Here is a 19262-nt window from a genome sequence, read left to right on the forward strand (position 1 = left end):
GGTACAGTTTCTTTACTTTGCTGAAGGGGAAGGAATCCCCAGGGACTGTGAGAATGGCAAGAGAAACAGGGGAATTAGAGCAACACCCACCTCACTCAAGAAGTGGCTGTGGGATCAAGAGTCTGAACTGGACCTGAACATATTCAAAACACCAGGATTTTTCCAGCCCAGACCCTAATCCCTGGTACTGCCTGGAATAGACTTGGCTTCTGGGGGTGTGCTGCCCCCTAGGCCCCTTGGGTCTCTTTCGCTGGACTTTCACATCCTGGTGTAGTGCCACTTCGTCTTGAAAGGTAGGGGGCTTCCACTTCCTTTCTGTAAGCAAGGAAGATTGGGTACAAGGGAGGTAAAAGGACAAGAGGGGGAATCTGTGAGCAGGGGGAATCTTGGACAACTTAAAAGAGAAGGGATACAAAAGGCTAAAAAATTTTAAACTGTGAATATAAAGTTTTATAATGAAGGCCTACCTTCATTGCCATTTGGCATTTAAATTCTTCAAGAATTGGGAGTCTATTTTAGGGATTGGACTTTTCGACAAATTCTGAATTCCTAAAGCTGCTCTTAGCTGAAAAAAAAGTTTGGTACCACTGATTTTGAAGGTCCTCTTTCTAGGCAATGAATATTATAAAAACAGATGATACTAATTTCCACATTTTCTATCCCAAATATCAGAATGTCTAAGTAACCTGCCCATATAGTTGCAGCCCCTTTACTCTAGAACAATGAGAAGTACATAGGAAGAGGCCTTCAAAGAAAATCAGTTGGAGAGAACTCCTCCTTATCCTTCATTCATCAGATAATCATTAACTCTACAGAAGCAGGTAGTGACACTTATTTCAATCTTCCTCACCCACCAAAACAAATGAAAACATAATCACTACCTTGAAAATTTAATTCTATGAATTATTTACTCAGAAATCCCGCCCCGCCAAATTCTTTTCCTCCCGCTTCTAATTCTTTTTTTCCTCCAGTTTCTATGGGGGAAAGGGAAAGGTCTAATGTCATTTACAATGGGCTACGCTTGGGTTTAGAAAATACCACATATTTATTATTAGATGCCCACAAGAAATTTGTCTCCACACAAACTGGTAATGTATCTGCTACCTAGGAAGCAGCACTTACTCTGATCCAGCAGCCATATCTGAGTAGGATGTATCTGGTGTGGTGACTCCCAGAGGGATTGCAATGCTCATGACGTCCAACACAGCAGAGAGTGGAAATCACGGGGTCCAATTATCAGAAACTGGCCACTCTGAGAGTGGGGGTGAGCTGCAGAGCCTCAACCAACATGTTATGGACATGAGGAATCCTATAACAGAAAAGGAAAACATCTAGTAACCAGACAGTTCTTTGAATTTATTGCAAATACTACTGAATATTTTTCTATTTTTTGAACAAAGCTTTTAAGGGATAAATATAAAACAAATATAAAGGGATCAACATTGTCTCGTGTTTACTATGTTCTATACACATTAATGTTCCACAAAGTGAGGTAGCAAGTTATGCTCACTTTTCATTTCTATTTTATTTTTTTTCTTTTCAGATAAAGGGAAAGTAATAGTCTGCTCACCAATGAGCACATTTCTCCCATTCCACAACTGATTATCAAACAAAAATTTCTGACACCCTAGGATCTAACTAACAAGACAGAGAATAGTTAAAAGAATTTACTAGTTTAATGTTATAGTTTAATGTTATTCCTTTCAAATTAAATATGATAAAAGAAATCAATTTGTTTATATTTGACTAAATAGCTGTTTCTTATTGCCTTCTTTTGTCATGGAATACTCTTTTTCCTTCTTTTAAACCTTTTTAATAACTATAATTTTGGGAGAAGATGTAATTAGTAACTATATCTGTGAGATAATATCCACTGCTAGGTATGAATAAAAACATAAACCACAAAGTGTACAGTTTCATGATAAAAATTAGAAAAATTTGCATGGAAAAGCAGTGAGGATACCTTGAGTTGGTGACCACAGCCAGTGGAGTTTGGGAACAGAAAGAAACAAACTTGGTAGCATAAAGAAACAAAAGTAGATTAAGAGATTTGGAGGTATGGTGCAAAGGGAAAAAGTGTACTTTGATTTTACATTAGTGATTTTATAGTTCTGTAAAAAAACCATTAAAAGAATGGAACACAAAGCATTTTATGTGGGAGGAAAGAAAGTCAATGTCACTGTTAAGGACCAGGTTAATAAAGATTTTTGCAAAAAAAACTACAAAAAGATGTCATGACTGACATACTGATTCATGATAAGACAAAAAAGACAGTAGAAAATGGTTATTCATACTAAAAAATTAAATCAAATGAAAAGTATACCATATTAATTGAGTCAATACAGGGGATCAATGCAAATTTTATAATGGTAGATATCTCAGATGCTTGACTCTTATTTTGAAATATGAAGCAAATTAACATGGAAAAGAAAACTAATAGTGAACAGTGAATCAGGACAAGATTTTTAAGAACACATAAAGATAATACTCTTCTGTATCATTATTTTACAATGCTAGAACAGCTATAAACTAAGCAGTCCTCCCTGGCACCTACACTTTGAAAGAGCTGGATCTCACTAATGTACCCACGACTCTCCAAATCTGGGTTGTGGCAATATACCTGTTCCCACTCAACTTGAGGTGACATGCTGGACTTGAGACTGAAATGAAAAGGGCAAATCTTCCTAACTATTGCTTCCATACAGCTCATAAAACAAAAGTGACTAATACAACTTTCTGCCTTTGGGCCTATTTTACACATAAATGTTTCCTTTCCCTAACAATGTAACCAAACAGAGGAGAGCAGTACATTCTCTAATCCTCTGGGAAATTGAAATAAAATCTACAAGTAACAGAAGAGAATACTTATCAAATAAGCCCAGAAGGGCATTTTTAAACATTGGGGATTGTTGGTTACAACTCTTTCTCTATTTGGTATCACTGCATAATTCTCAAAAAAAAAAAAAAAAAAAAAAAAAAAAAAAAAAAAAAGCCCAGAGGCTACCCTGGCTACATAACCAGAACAGAGTCTAATAATGAGCATACTACTACCTTGACCAATACAGGAATCTGAATCATGTGTTATATTTCAGTAAAGAACCCCTCCCTGCCAATTACTCAACACCATTAAAAAATCCTCTGTCATAGCCATTACTGTTATATGCCCATAAAAAAAAAGTAGGTGTCTAGATAAAAGAAAACTTACAAAACTAAGCTGACAGTGGTTATTTTTCTGAGTCAAAAAAAAGATATACTGGGCTTCCCTGGTGGCGCAGTGGTTGAGAGTCCTCCTGCCGATGCAGGGGACACAGGTTCGTGCCCTGGCCCGGGGAAGACCCTGCATGCCGCAGAGCGGCTAGGTCCGTGAGCCATGGCCGCTGAGCATGCGTGTCCGGAGCCTGTGCTCTGCAACAGGAGAGGCCACAATAGTGAGAGGCCCGCGTAACGGAAAAAAAAAAAAAAAAAAGATATACTAAAAGGAAAAGATGGAAAAATTACTTCAGATACTATCTCCTCAATAAATGAGTAAGTGATTAATACATTCCTTTATGAAATCCCAACCCAGCTGATTTGGATAGTTGAAAAATAACTTTAAGAAAGATTAAGTAGTTAACTACTTTCATGAATTCTTCCATTTTCCTTTTGTGTAATTTTACCTGACCCCTTCCACTCTTCTGCTGAAGTCATTTTGGATTAGCTTGGTTATCCTGTTCCAAATAATACTCTTATAATATTGGGTATTTCTAATTAAAAAAAAAAAAAAAGATAACAAAACCTAATTTCTCATATAACCCCAAGACTAGTTCCTTTCCTAAATAACATGCAAAATGTACCTATTAAAACGTTAACTGAAGAACTTCAAACAGATCATTTAGATGTAGTATTTTACTATAATTACCCTGGTTTTATAAGACAAGACAATAGGCTCCTACTACAGTTTACTAAGCTTAACAGTTACAGCAGTTACTAATTTATCATATAGTTGGAGATATGTCCTAGAAAAATTGGTAAGAATTAAAATCTCTAGGTGGAACAGTTTCAAAGTATCTTTTACTTGTTAATTTGTCTCTCTCTCTTCCTACCAAAATAAAAACTCAATGAGGACAAGGATTTTTGTGTTTTATTCTCTGTTGTAGTTCCACAGCCTACAAGAGCACCTGGCACGCAGAGGGTATTTGAGAATATGTGCTGAATAAATTATGATCACTCATATCAAAATTATAGTTTTTAGCATTCATTGAAGTACACAAATTAAAACAAATTAGAAGAATTTACTTGGCTCAGTCACCTTTTTATAGACCTCTGAATATGAAGTCCCCCAAAATTATCTGCCAGTAGTTCTGAAGACCTAGAAAAAGTTGAGAAGCAAATTAGTATAGAAAGAAATAACATAGATGGACACATGGAATAAATTCTACAGAAATAATATTTTAATGGTAATTGTTCCATGTAGTACTGTATCTTTGTCCTTTAACCTTGTTATCTTATTTTCCTGTAAAGCCAGAACCTAAATAAAGGGTAGAAAAGGTAATTGTCTATTTGAGTTAAGAAATGATATATATTGTGTGTGGGTAATCATTTTCTTTCCTTCAAATCAGAATTCTCTCCCATTTCCCAAAGGATTCCTTCTTTTTATCTCTCCTAGGAGGTGCTTTTCTCCTCCTCTGACCCATTCTTAAATTCAGAGGCTTTTTTTTTTTTTTCCTTTTTCTTTTTTTTTGTGGTACACGGGCCTCTCACTGTTGTGGCCTCTCCTGTTGTGGAGCACAGGCTCCGGACACGCAGGCTCAGCGGCCATGGCTCACGGGCCCAGCCGCTCCGCGGCATGTGGGATCCTCCCGGACCGGGGCATGACCCCGCGTCCCCTGCATTGGCAGGCGGACTCTCAACCACTGCGCCACCAGGGAAACCCCGGAGGCCTTTCTTTAATCAAATGTCAAATTTATTCTCCAGTCAGACAGGGACCTACCATGATCTATTAGAGTTCATATTAGTCCTTTCTTCCCCCTACCCTCTTGTCCTACTATAGAAAGAGTGACAAGAGGGAATCCATTTGTGGTCAACTACACAATGGAAAGCATGTAGAAAACAGAGCTTTAATTAGCTTTCTACACTCCAAAAAGAAAAGGAAAATAGGTGATGACATAGGACTTGGGGGGGAAAAAGTCAAATTTAACATTAGCCAGAAAGGGGTTTCAACATCTGAAATGTTATATCATATATGTGAAAAGAGCTGTGTGTGAGATTCCAGTTACCAAGCCGTAGAGAGTAAATGTTCTTTATGTTGATATCTTATGGATTTCTAACTTTTTATTAAAAATTGGAAAATAAACTATTCTTTAGAAACAATTTTTAAAGAGCATACTCAGAACTGTAAAAATAAAAGGTATGAAGGTAACAGTAAATGGAAGGAAGAAAAATATTACACCAAGGAAGAAACAGACTCCTTTAGCAACAACAAATAAGAAAGAAAAAAGGACAGGAGTAAAAAGAGAAATAAGTACATGAGTATACAGTAGGGGGAAAATGAACGCATTGGAATTTCAATTTCATTTCAGTTTAACTACAATCCATCAGACCCCCCAGGAACTGTAGTTATGCTCTTGGACTCAGAAGCAGAACCAGTACTGAGTACTCTTTTGAGAAGTCACCATTTACATACAGTTTCTAAGGAAAAGGCTTTTAAGAACGTGCCAGAAATAGTTTATAATTACCCCAGTCTTTTTAACTGAATTCAGAAATGGTCAATAGTCTCTGTATCTGCCATTCCGACAGTCTCTTCTCTATATGACTTGCTGAAAGCACAAGACCCATGTGATCTGTCAGGTCACTCTCAGAGAAAACAGACAAAAAGTGTTTTAAGAACAACTCCAACAGAGATTTCAGAAAAAGAAATTGCATCAGCCAGGTGAGCCGGAAGCAGCTGGGAGACAAGAGTCCAATAAACAGCCAATCCGATGAAAGAAGTTCAGAACAAGTCTGCTTCAGTAATCCTGTGAAGAGGACTGGCAGGAAGAGGAGTGCCGCTTCAGAAAAAGAACAGGCCTCATATGCTTCAGACAGTCTTTGTACTGTGGCTGTGGACCTTGGCCATTCTCCCAGAAATGATGCAATCCTGATGAACAAGATCTGCTGCCAGAGAAACAATTGTTAACAGCCTATGCAGACAGCAACTTAGCCAAGAAGCAATCTCTGATCAACTCTCTCCACAAACCACCAGAAAGTCAAATTTCTTCCTCAGTTTTGATCTCTGACAAAACATGTTAGTGAATATATATTTAGATATATACAAACACGCCATTTTCTCAAAATGTCCCTTTTTAGTTCCTTTGGCTTTATAATGTCTATCCTCTACCATTACATTGGAAAGAAAACACTGAGATTATTTTTATTTTTATGAATTCTCATGCTAACAGCAAGGTATTTACGTTGAAATTTTACACTTTTCTCCCATTCGTATAAAAAAAAATGTTTGGGGATGTAGTGTCTTCCCTAAATTTTAACATCACTCTGCAATCTAGGGCCCAATTATGAGATTTCAAAGTAAAGACAAATATGCACACTCACTAATTCAGGGCCAGAAAGGTATATTTTATAGACATTTTTGAAATTATGTGAAACTCAATATGTTAAAAATAGGCAGGTATTACAGAAAAAGAGAAAAATCTCTTCTTGCTTAGGCTGACACAAGGTAGGCTGAGTAGTATCAGTTTGCAATGCCCACTTTTCTCAAGGGCAGTAATATTACTTCAGATCTTTTAAGAGGGTTAATGATTATTTTCATCCTATTAGCCACAACTTACTATTTTAGAATCTAAAACATCCTCAACTCAAAAATCCTCCCAAGGGGACTTCCCTGGTGGCGCAGTGGTTAAGACTCCGCGCTCCCAATGCAGGGAGCCGTGGTTCAATCCCTGGTCAGGGAACTAGAAACCACACGCATGCTGCAACTAAGGAGCCCACATGCTGCAACTAAGACCTGGTGCAACCAAATAAATAAATAAATATTTAAAAAAAGAAAAAAATCCTCCCTAGATTCCTCATCTCCTAGGCCTGGTTTCTTTTTCAGAGCTTTGGTATCAGGTTGTTCACACAGTATTGTTATGAAATTATTAGGATTTTTTTCCCGCCTTGCATACTAAATAAAAGACTGTATACAAGAAACCTTATTTCTCTAAACTCCAACTAGCCAGATGCGACAATTAACCAAATTTCTTCTTTTTGAAAGCGATAACCCTTAAACTGGGATTCACTAAAAACACAAGCTTCTAAAATGTATTCTGAAATCAATTATGTTCAGCCCAATCTACTATCCCGATATTTAAACTATTAAAATAATAAAAATCAACAGATACACAGAATAACTCTGAAGCAGTAAAAAATTTCAATAGGCCAAAAAAAGAATAAATTCAACACACTTAAGAAGAAAAAAAAGTCAGAAAAATTTTCAATAAGGGTTAAAAGAAAATAACCAATTTTAAGATTCAATTAATTTTGTTATAATTTAATTATATTAAGATTATTCTTAAATACTTCTATACTTAAATTTCCTACTTTTGAATGACTAAACAGTAAAAAGGGAAGACAGAATATTAGAAGACTTTTTTGTATGTTTATACCCTCAATTTTTAAATCACGTAACACTTAAGAAAGCAGTAAATATGTATGTACATTTAGCTACACAACCAACTTGTTTGAGAACTAATGTGGCAGCTGCATTATATGCTTATCTTCCATTTCCAACCCAAACTGAGATATTGAGGAAAAACACTGCCATTATACTGTTAACATAAAGCTTTTTATCTTGGGAGAAGAAAAAGTATGTTAGGAAAAAGTACTGTATTAGGAGTCAGGAAATTTGAGTTCTAGCCTACAACTTAATTAGTCTGGTGATCTCTGAAAAATCACTTTTTATAGATAAGACGTAAGTCCTCAAAGTAAAATCTTCACTGGGTTTCCTTCTGCTCTAAATTTCTGTGAATCGTGACACTGACTCGGGCAATTCATTCAATGTCTCAAAAGTCTCAGTTTTCTCAGTGTACAGTAGAAAGACTAATACCTGTACTGCTGACATAGGTGCACACAGACTAGTGTTGGCAGCGAATAATTTAAGTAGCTCTCTGGAACTTTAAAATATATGTAAACAAAGAGGAGGTGCTACTAATAATCTGAATGTGGCTAAAAATTATTTTCACTCATCTCCAACAGTGTATATTTCAATTTTGCTAAAGTAAATTGTGAGAAAAGGATATGTAGGAAACATGCAAGAAAAAAAAAAGTCTAGGAGAGAGAAGTGATAAGCATTAGAAGAAATAAATAAGAATTATTGGAAAATAAGAGATGTACTCTAAGCAAAAAGAAAGCTCAGAGATCTGGGGAAAAGTTCATCTACTTGCGGTAGTGTAAGTTATAAGTTAGGCTTACGATCCGAAGCAAGTTATTTTCAGGCAAAGGATCTAGAAATTCAGGGCTGAAGAGAAGAAAAGACAAACATGTCGGGATAAACAATTAAGAGAGACTAAAGAAACATTTTAGAGCCAAGATAAAGTTTTCCTTTTCTCCCACCTCTTCTCCTTCAACATCTGTTTATCCCTTGTCTCCTTTGCCTAAATTTATACTCCCTCTAGGGGCTACTGGGCTTGGCACAATAAACTGATGTCTACAAAAGCTCTAAAGTTACTAGAGTAGGAGGTAATTAAAACCCAATTTAAAAAAAATCCTATTTCAGTCCATAGTAAGAATTTCTTTCCCCATGAAAAACTTCAATAATGCCAATATTATAGAGGCGAAGACATACTTCATTGTGCTCGGAAGGGAGGGGTAACAGGCTAAGAGTATACTCTGTAAATAATGAAACTATATACTACAATCTTAAATTATTTTAAGATGACACTGAAGAAAAAGAAATATTTTATTTACAACTCATTTAACGATGATAAACAGATATTTACTGCTAAACTAACCAAGGATGCACAGACTCTTTCTGCCCTTAACAATAATCAATTAGGAAAATTTTAGGTTTCTAAGTGTCAAATAAAGATACCCTCAATGAACTTCGATATACCTCTTTAAACAGCTATATTCTGAAGACTTTCTAAAGGTTTTGTCCTACTGTGTTTGAAGCCTCTGATCATGCTTTAGAGCCACGTTCCATACTGTATCAGAAAAGAGGCCCTACTACCTCTGTGTTTGCCTCCTCTAAATCCATACCTTTTTCATTTTCAAACCCTGAATGGGAACCATGTTTACTTACTCCAGACAAAGTGAGTTATACTATTTACAAGGAATTGATATCTTTATATTTTCAGTAGTTTAGGCAAAATTTCTCCAGTTGATAAAAAATTTAGAGTTTTAAGTTCAGAGTCTAATTCATTATTCTATAGATTCTATAGATGAAACAGAGCTATAAAAGTTTTAACTTATAAGAAGTCACAGACACAGTAGTGGAGTTAAGAAGAAAATTAGGATTTTAATGTATAGGTTCTATTTATTAAAGTAATTACTACTAACTTTAGATAGCAACATTTGAATTAAAAGAAAAAAATAGATATTTTTTTGGCTGCTGAGCAGCTTGTGGGATCTTAGTTCCCCCACCAGTGATTCAACCTGGGCCCTCCACAGTGAGAGCACAGAGTCCTAACCAAGAGTCCACCAGGGAATTCCCTAAAAGAAATTTTTAAAAAATTAAGCACCAGTTATTGTTGGTACTACATTAGACGAACAAGTCCAGATTAACATTCCTGGCTCTCTTGGGATTTATATTACCTAGATTTGTCAGGGTTTTCTTCATTCGTTCATTGAACAATCATGAAGTGAGTAACTACTCATGTAACTCTACTACGTATAAAAACGATGTTAAGTTTTATTTTAAAATGTTTCTCTTGGGACTTCCCCGGTGGCACAGTGGTTAAGAATCCGCCTGCCAACGCAGGGAACACAGGTTCCATCCCTCCTCTAGGAAGATCCCACATGCCGCAGAGCAACTAAGCCCGTGCACCACAACTACTGAGCCTGTGCTCTAGAGCCTGCAAGCCACAACTACTGAGCCTGCGAGCCACAACTACTGAAGCCCATGCACCTAGAGCCCGTGCTCTGCAACAAGAGAAGTCACAATGAGAAGCCCACACACCACGATGAAGAGTAGTACCCACTAGGCGCAACTAGAGAAAGCCCGCACGCAGCAACAAAGACCCAACGCAGCCCCCACTCCCCCCCTCAAAATAATGTTTCTCTTATCCAAGTAGAAGAGGGTAGGCACTCTGCAAAAACTCTTTCAGTTTGCCTATGTGCCAAAGTATTGCATCTTCACAACCATGAAGGGAAAAGAAAATCCTAAAGTGTGTCTCTACAATTAATGAGTCATCCTGAAGTGAAAACAACACCCTACCCCCAAAGAAAGAAAACTCCAAACCACTCCATCTTTTAGCAGTGACACAGAGGGGTACAGAAACAGATTCTTTTATAAATCTCTTAAACTGTTTAGACAAAACTTTTCACTGATTGGTTTCATGAAAAATTCTATTAAGAATGAGGAAGAATGAAGAACAATGGGCAGCAAGAGCCTTCAAAACACAAACAGAACCTGACTATACGTGTTCTGTTATTATTTGACAGACCAGGTGGCTAAGTTATCTAGCAGTAAGGGAATTTAAAGCTTAACAATTCTGATATGCACAACGGGGATCCTATCCTGGCCCATAGCTGTATCTTTATTGACTTTTTAAGAAATAATAAATGCTTATAAAAATATACGAACATTACAAACGCATAAAAAGTAGAAGTGAAATTCTCACATAATTCCACTTCCCAAAGTTCCCCAAAGATGAAAGTGAGAACCCTACTGTTCTTTTTTTTTTTTTTTTTTTTGCAGTATACGGGCCTCTCACTGTTGTGGCCTCTCCCGTTGCAGAGCACAGGCTCTGGACACGCAGGCTCAGCAGCCATGGCTCACGGGCCTAGCCGCTCCGTGGCATGTGGGATCTTCCTGGACCGGGGCACAAACCCGTATCCCCTGCATTGACAGGCGGACTCTCAACCACTGCGCCACCAGGGAAGCCCCCTACTGTTCTTTAATCAGCTTTGCTCATTTAGTAGTAAGTTTTGGACATCTTTCTATATGAGCATGTACAAAATTTATTTCTTCCTCTTAAACGACAGCACTGGGGCTTCCCTGGTGGTGTAGTGGTTACGAATCCTCCTGCCAATGCAGGGGACAGGGGTTCAAGCTCTGGTCTGGGAAGATCCCACCTGCCATGGAGCAACTAAGCCCGTGTGCCACAACTACTGAGCCTGCACTCTAGAGCCCGCGAGCCACAACTACTGAGCCCACACACCACAACGACTGAAGCCCGCGTGCCTAGAGCCCATGCTCCACAAAACAAGCCACCGCAATGAGAAGCCCGTGCACCGCAACGATGACCCAATGCAGCCAAACAAAAAAAGACAGCACTGTATTCTATCCTATGGATCTACTATAATTTAAATCAATTCTGTGCAGGACAATGTTTAGATTGTTGCTAATTTTCCATAATATACACAATGCTGCACTGAATGGGCATGTACATATGCCTTTCTTTATACATGTATATAAACAATTCCTTAGGACACATTGTTAGAAGTGGAACTGCTAGAGGGCGAGCACATTTATTAGTGATGCCGAACCACCCTCCAGAAAGTTAAAGCCATTTTACACTACTACAAACATAGTGGGAAGGCTAAATTTTCCCGTAAGGTTCAAAATAATTTCAATTCAAACATTCCTCATAGAGTTTCTCCTTAGAAGACTCTCTACAGCCTACAAGAAAACCCTAAAATGAAAGTTAATTGCAAATTCTCAACAATTCTGTGATACACGTTTAAGACTACTGACTGGATACACTGGATGTCCTCTCAAATTCTTTTTTACTAAGTAGGAGATCTCAGTTGCTTTTTCACTAAACTTGGGATGGGATCTTCAAAGTAAAACCTAGATAAGGCACTATTACACAACGGAAGTATTTTCTTATGGTTGTCCCATGACATAACTTTAAATTCATTTAATAGAAGGCAGCACCAAGCTCTAAATTTCTTTTCCCAGTAATGAAAAAGCAAATGCTAGCCATATAGCTGGCATCTGTTGATTTGAGCTCTTCAGTTTCAAATAAGCTATCAAAACTGTTCTAGCAGTTCTGCCTCAGTAGTATATATGATGCCTTCCATTTTTAATTACCCTCGGAAAGAGAAAAAAGTTTAAAACTACAAGAAGCTTGTCAATATTGACTTACTAAAAGACAGAGTGCCAAAATATTGACTAAATTTGTAACGTAGCTGCAAATCATTTGGTATATACTCCACTATGACACCAGACATGGTTCAAATCTAAGTCCTGGGCCAATGAGGCAAAAAAACCTCTCCTTTTCACTGTGCTGGCACTAGCACCTGACTGACAGCCTAGATGCAGAGCTATTCTTTCTCCTCTGAAATATTTCACAGATTGTCTTTTATCCATCCATTCACCAACACTACTCACCTCCTTATGATTTCAAGGTTGCAGTGAACTGCTCTCACTGAGTTCTCAACCCTTCAATCTACTCTTCATTCTCCCATGATGCTAAATAACTATGATCATTTTCATTCTACTATTAGAAACCTACAATGGCTACCTAATACCTACTGGATTAGTTCAAACTCCTTTGCCTGAATGGAAGACCACCTTTGTTAATTAGCTATTCATGTTTCTTTTCCTTCAAAATTTTGTTCATACTACTTATCTTGTCTGATATGCTATTTTTTTGCATCTTAAAAAAAACTTTATTATGAAAAATCTCAAACAAATACAAAACCAGAGAAAACCCTGTAATGAACTCACAGACTACCAAGTTTTAATCAACAACCAACTCATAGCCAATCTTATTTTATCTATAATCTTTCCTCTTCTACATGATTATTTTAAAGCAAATCCCAGAAATATTTGTTGTACATATTACATTTGCTGAATAAAGTTGTTCCTTGTTTATTATAAATATGGTGAGAGTGGTTGGCTTATAATGACAGGTGGCAGTGATAGGGAAAGAAAGACCATCATTCCAAGGCAAAAGTGAAAATGGATAAAAACGTAATGTAATTCATCAATTGATTTGCTGAGTAATGTTTACGCTTTGCAATTATACACACACAACTATTAAAAATGTCTTAATCTTTTTTTTTTTTTTTGCATTACGTGGGCCTCTCACTGTTGTGGTCTCTCCCCTTGCGGAGCACAGGCTCCGGACGCGCAGGCCCAGCGGCCATGGCTCACGGGCCCAGCCGCTCCGCGGCACGTGGGATCCTCCCGGACCGAGGCACGAACCCGTGTCCCCTGCACCGGCAGGCGGACTCGCAACCACTGCGCCACCAGGGAAGCCCTTAATCTTTTTTTTTTTTTAAGAAAAAAAAATTACTGGGAATTCCCTGGTGGTCCAGTGGTTAGGACTCTGTTCTTCCACTGCAGGAAACACAGATTTGATCCCTGGTTGGGTAACTAGGATCCCACAAGCCGTGTAGCCACCCCCCCTACCCCTGCCAAAACAAAAAACAAATACTGTAAGCAATTTTTTTTGGATTTTAAAATTTGATATGGACCATTTTTTAATAGATTTATTTATCTATTTATTTACGTATTTATGGCTGCGTGCGGGCTTTCTCTAGTCGTGGCGAGTGGGGGCTACTCTTCATTGCGGTGAGCAGATTTCTCATTGTGACGGCTTCTCTTGTTGCGGAGCATGGGCTCTAGGCGCGCGGGCTTCAGTAGTTGTGGCTCGCAGGCTCTACAGCGCAGGCTCAGTAGTTGTGGCGCACGGGCTTAGTTGCTTTACGGCATGTGGGATCTTCCTGGACCAGGGATCGAACCCCTGTCCCCTGCATTGGCAGGAGGATTCTTAACCACTGAGCCCCCAGAGAAGCCCTGATATGGACCATTTTAGAAGTCTTTATTGAGTTTGTTACAATATTGCTTCTGTTATGGTTTTCTGGCCCTGAGGCATGTGGGATCTTAGCTCGCCCACCAGGGATCAAACCCGCACCCCCTGCATTGGAAGGCAAAGTCTTAACCACTGGACTGCCAGGGAAGTCCCAGTGAGCAATTATTTTTTGATCTGAGTTTGTTGATAACAAAATTTCTTGTGTTCTTTGGAATGCAAATTTTTCCTTATAGCAGAGTTAAGTACAAGCATACACAAGACCCACATCTCTGACATAGCATTCTTATTTGTATATGCTATGTGTCAATAAGTAAAAATGGATAAAACACAGAAGAAACACCTGGAAGCAGTTAAATGTGATAAACCAACGCATTAAAAAGGACTGTTTGTGACCACCTAGAGGGGTGGGATAGGGAGGGTGGGAGGCAGGGAGATGCAAGAGGGAAGAGATATGGGGATATATGTATATGTACAGCTGATTCACTTAATTATAAAGCAGAAACTAACACACCATTGTAAAGCAGTTATACTCCAATAACGATGTTAGAAAAGAAAAAAAAAATGGTTGTGAGTCAAAAAAAAAAAAGAGAAGGGCTGTTAACATCACACTAGCAATGTATCATATCTGAGGTGCTAGCCAGCTGTTCTTTTTAATGATCAGTTTCTTAAGAGTACTAGAACCTTAGACTGATGACTAACTTAGGGTTAAAAAAACTCACATACTCAATGGAAGCATACTTTCCAATCAAAAAATAACTCACTAATAATGCTGACTGTCACAGAGCAGAAACATTTGGGAATATATATAGCTGATACCTACATAAACCACAAAGCAGAGATATCTTAACATCCAGTTAGTGGAAAATTGGCCCAAATCAATGCCAATGCAAATATATACCAACACATTCTATTACCAACTACCCTCCATAAACTAAACTGATAACAATAAAATTAAACTCAGGATAATTTATAATTTAAAAAGTAACAGTGATGTAAGACAATGATCAACTCAAAGAAACACTGATGTACATTGTTTTGCCTAAGCAAAAAACTAGCCTACATTTACTCATATAGTAGCTTACTGGGTAAAATGAAATCTTTGGAATGGTAAGTACATCATTTCCCTAGAAGTCCAAGAGGATGAACATCTCTGGACCAACTAGCTAGTAATTTGTTATGAGACGCAGAAACTTGTAAGAGTTCTCATCATGAAAAACATCAAAAATATTTAACTTATGGGTTGTAAAATTATTCTCTCGAGATCTTAATATGAAAATAATTAAAAAACCCTGATACAGAGAATTCCCTGGCGGTTCAGTGGTTAGGGCTCTGTGCTTTCACTGCCAAGGGCTTGGGTTCAATCCCTGGTTGGGGAACTTAGATCCCACAAGCTGCGTGGCGTGGCCAATAAAAATAAAAACCCTGATAATCCAGTTTCAGTAAACCCTTCAGCTGTATTTGGGCCAAAATTCTCATTCATTAATTAATACTTACAATAAACTAGCCCCAGGACACGGACCAAACAGTACTTTTTAATGAATAAAACTGGTACAGTAAAGTTGCTCCAAATTCTCATGCAAAGTATAATCACAACCGTATAGTATGTTAAAATTTCCCAGTTATTTTATTGTCTCTTTCAATCACCTCTGTTGCTTTTCCTGTCCTGTCAGTTTGACCCTAAGCAAAGCCCAGAATTCTAGCACTGAACGAAGTGGAGTAAAACATAAAGCATCTTAGGATTTAGCTTCTATTTTTCTTTTTTGTTAAAACATTTTCTACTGACAAACTTGTTTTTTCCTAAGTAAAATATTTCTAAATGCTCAACATTACTGTTTTTGAATATAGTATTTCCTTTTCCAGTGCCTGGTAACCAATATAAAAACTAAGACTTAAAAAAAAAAAAAAGCCTATGCCCCAGATTTTGACAAATCTCTTGTAGACCACCACTAATAACTTTACAGCAGTGGTTCCCAATCTTTTTGGGTATAAGGATAGTTTTTTTTTTTTTTGCGGTATGCGGGCCTCTCACTGTTGTGGCCTCTCCCGCTGCGGAGCACAGGCTCCGGATGCACAGGCCCAGCGGCCATGGCTCACGGGCCTAGCTGCTCCGCGGCATGTGGGATCTTCCCGGACCAGGGCACGAACCCGTGTCTCCTGCATCGGCAGGCGGATTCTCAACCACTGCGCCACCAGGGAAGCCCAAGGATAGTTTTTAAAACTGCAAAAATTTTGGGGGGTGGAAGAAATGGCTATAGGGTGTCAAAGGTAGAAACTTCCAGTTGTAAAATAAATAAGTCATGGGGGTATCATCTATAGCATGGTGACTAGTTAATACTGTATCGCACATTTGAAAGTTGCTAAGAGAGTAGATCTTAAAAGTTCTCATCGCAAGAAAAAAAATTGTAACTAAGGTGAGAGATGTTAACTAGACTTATTATGGTGATCATTTCACAACGTATACGAATCATTATGAAATCATTATGTTGTATACCTGAAACTAATATATCAATGAAACCTCAAAAAAAAATTAAAAAAAATAAGGCCATTAAGGTGGGCCCTAATCCAATATAACCGGTGTCCTTATAAGAGAAAATCTGGACACACAAAACACATCAGGGACATGCACACACAGAGCAAGGATCACACGAACAGGCAAGAGAGGGACCATCTGCAAGCCAAGGAGAGAGGCCTCAGGAGAAATCACCCCTGCTGACACCTTGATCTCAGACTTTTAGCCTCAAAAAAAGTGCAAAGAAGTTTATCTGCCGACTAGGAAAATACAGTAAAAAACAAACAAACAAAAACCTGTGAATTTGTCAACACATTAGATCCTTTGCAATTGGGGCTCCTGGCCCACAAAGCACCAGTGCCCAAGAATAATAATTATGGAGAACTGACAATACTTCTGCACAAGAGCCTTTCATTTATGTCCTTAAGGACCATTATTTATTAACAATTAGCCACAACGGGACTAAACAATTTATACTCTGATAAATGTGTCAGATGATACTTTCTAAAAGTGACAAAAAAGGGGAAACAAACAAAATCCCTGCCTAAGAAGGTGGCTTCCTTTGACCTCTTGGGCCAAACCACCATAAAGCCCCCTGTTAAAGCAAAGATGTCTTTACATTCAACCCTGAATTTTGAAAAAAATTACATGACCCATGGCTCTTCAATGAACTTAGGATTTCTTAAGAATCCACTAAGACTCAAGTTTGTGTTTCATGTTTTAAATTCCAACTCTTCCCCCATCTGTACATGAAAGCAAGGAAACCCACAAGGCAGGCTCTCCATTCGCCTTAGTATTTATATTCAAAAATTTATCTGGGGTATAATTACCTTGTTATATAACTACCTTGTTTTTCTAGCAGATTTCAAACTTAACACCTCTTAGCTATTATTTGAGCATACATACTCATTAAATTCCTATCAACTCTGCATTAGTAAACCGTTCAAGGAAACAATATTGGCCTAAAATTTTCTTTGAGGGGGACCTACAACGAATGTTTATTTGGCTATCAGTCTATTACAGTTCAAACAAAATCCTAATTTACAGGCCAAAAAAAGTTTTAAAGGTAAATGTTTAGGAGCCAGCTTGACACCATTCCTTATTCCACAGAAATTCAAATTCCTTTTAGAAGTCTTATCAGACTTCTAGACCTATTATTAATGCCTCCCTTTTTTACTTCCTTTTTTTAATTTTTAATTTTTGGCTGCACTGGGTCTTCGTTGCTGTGTGTGGGCTTTCTCTAGTTGTGGAGCACCAGCCCTAGGCGCGCAAGCTCAGTACTTGTGGCTTATGGGCTCTAGAGCACGGACTCAGTAGTTGTGGCTCACCGGCTTAGCTGCTCCATGGCACGAGGGTTCTTCCCGGACTGGGGATTGAACCCGTGTCCCCTGCATTGGCAGGAGGATTCTTAACCACTGTGCCACCAGGGAAGTCCTTTACTTCCTTTTAAAAAGGTATTTTCTTTGGGAAAAAATTGATTTATCAAGCACAATAGAGTGTGCATCTATGCCAATATGATACAAGTAGGTTTTGATTTCTAGTAGGAAAATTATTTAAATTTTCAAAAATACAAGAATTCACAGATTATTTCTTTATAAGAAAACAAGTACGTTCACAGGTGGGCTCTGTGGTGGTTTGCTGCTTGGCCCAATAGGTCAAAGGGGGGCACCTTTTCAGGCTGAAGAAGAAATCAACTGAGTCAAGCTGCTCTCTTAGGAACCAAATCCAAGGATACCTATAGTTCTTAACCTTTTTGAAGAGTAATCACAGATTTCTGTGATAATCTTAAGATTATGAAACATTACCTCAGAAAAATGTAGAGGCAAAACTCGAGGGAAAAATTCTAGGGATTCCTAGGCCTCTGATCTACACCCTTTCCTGAAACGCAGGCAGTCTGGGAAAATGAAAGCCGGTAACTGACTGAATGGTTAATACCCTGGAAGTCAGAATTTACAATATGTCTAGTAGGGGACAAAGTCCAATAAAACCTCACCAATTTCCTCTCTTTATCCAGATCCAGGACCCCTATCCAATTCGAGGCAAAGAATCCTAGAGGAAAAAGGGGAAAAACTACAGACGGAGAGCAACACCCAAAGTCAGGAGGAGAGGAAAGTGCAGATTATGTTGGTGGAGTCTTCTTTAAATTACCTAAGTAATATGGTATAATGAAAAGATCCCGGAATCATACAGGGTTGACTCACCTTATTACTAGTTGTGCGATCACTCTGATTCAGTTTGTTCATCTGTAAGCCACTCCTATAGCACTACTTTGAGAATTAAGTAACATAACATTAAGAGAACTTAGCAAGATACTTAACACACTGCAGGCACCTACTTTTGGTATGCAGGGTTACAATATTAGAGAAGTAAATAGAGGTCCGAGGCAAATAGGAACCACTTCCCTGCTTCCAAGGCAACAGTATTTAGTGGAAGAAAGGAACCTACAGTATGAATTTTGTTAATAACTTGGCAAGTCTACTAACAGTCACAGAATAATCTGCACTCTTAGTCAAATACCCTATTAATTTTCTTACAGAAATCTGAACTGTTTGGCATTGATGTGGTATTTATAAGATAATTTTTCAGAAATTCAACCAGCTCATAAAATGAAATCTAATATATACTAAACATACTGTTAATTTACTCACTTGCTTCCTCAATCCTGTTCAATTCCTCTGAGGAAGGCTCTCCAGAATTCTACACAGACTTTTTAAAAATATTAGTTTCCTTTAATACAAAGTCACATCTGCGTAGCCACTCTGTTTTTCCATTGATTGGAAGTATCATGTGACAGTCACAAAAGGAACTGGGCTCAG

General features: G+C 38.0%; 1 protein-coding gene across 27 annotated transcripts in view; it reads right to left on the minus strand.

Moving 5' to 3' along the window:
• SETD5 (SET domain containing 5) overlaps positions 1-19262 on the minus strand; it is an 80963-nt gene that overhangs the window by 41474 nt on the left and 20227 nt on the right. For 13 of the 27 annotated variants that reach the window (XM_067043555.1, XM_067043552.1, XM_067043551.1 and 10 more), the window contains exons 2-4: positions 4289-4348; positions 1123-1309; positions 91-315 (exon numbers count right to left, since the gene is read on the minus strand). Coding sequence is in view for 8 of the 27 variants with exons in the window: in XM_059077732.2 (XP_058933715.1) it covers positions 1123-1193 (71 nt within the window). In the remaining 19 variants the exon portion in view is untranslated. Of the gene's footprint in view, positions 1-90; positions 316-1122; positions 1310-4288; positions 4349-5714; positions 6133-19262 lie in introns of those variants that run through there. The other 14 variants (XM_059077732.2, XM_067043546.1, XM_067043543.1 and 11 more) reach the window with 4 other exon arrangements.

The sequence above is a fragment of the Kogia breviceps genome, chromosome 10 (assembly GCF_026419965.1).
Source record: "Kogia breviceps isolate mKogBre1 chromosome 10, mKogBre1 haplotype 1, whole genome shotgun sequence".
Classification (NCBI taxonomy): Eukaryota; Metazoa; Chordata; class Mammalia; order Artiodactyla; family Physeteridae; genus Kogia; species Kogia breviceps.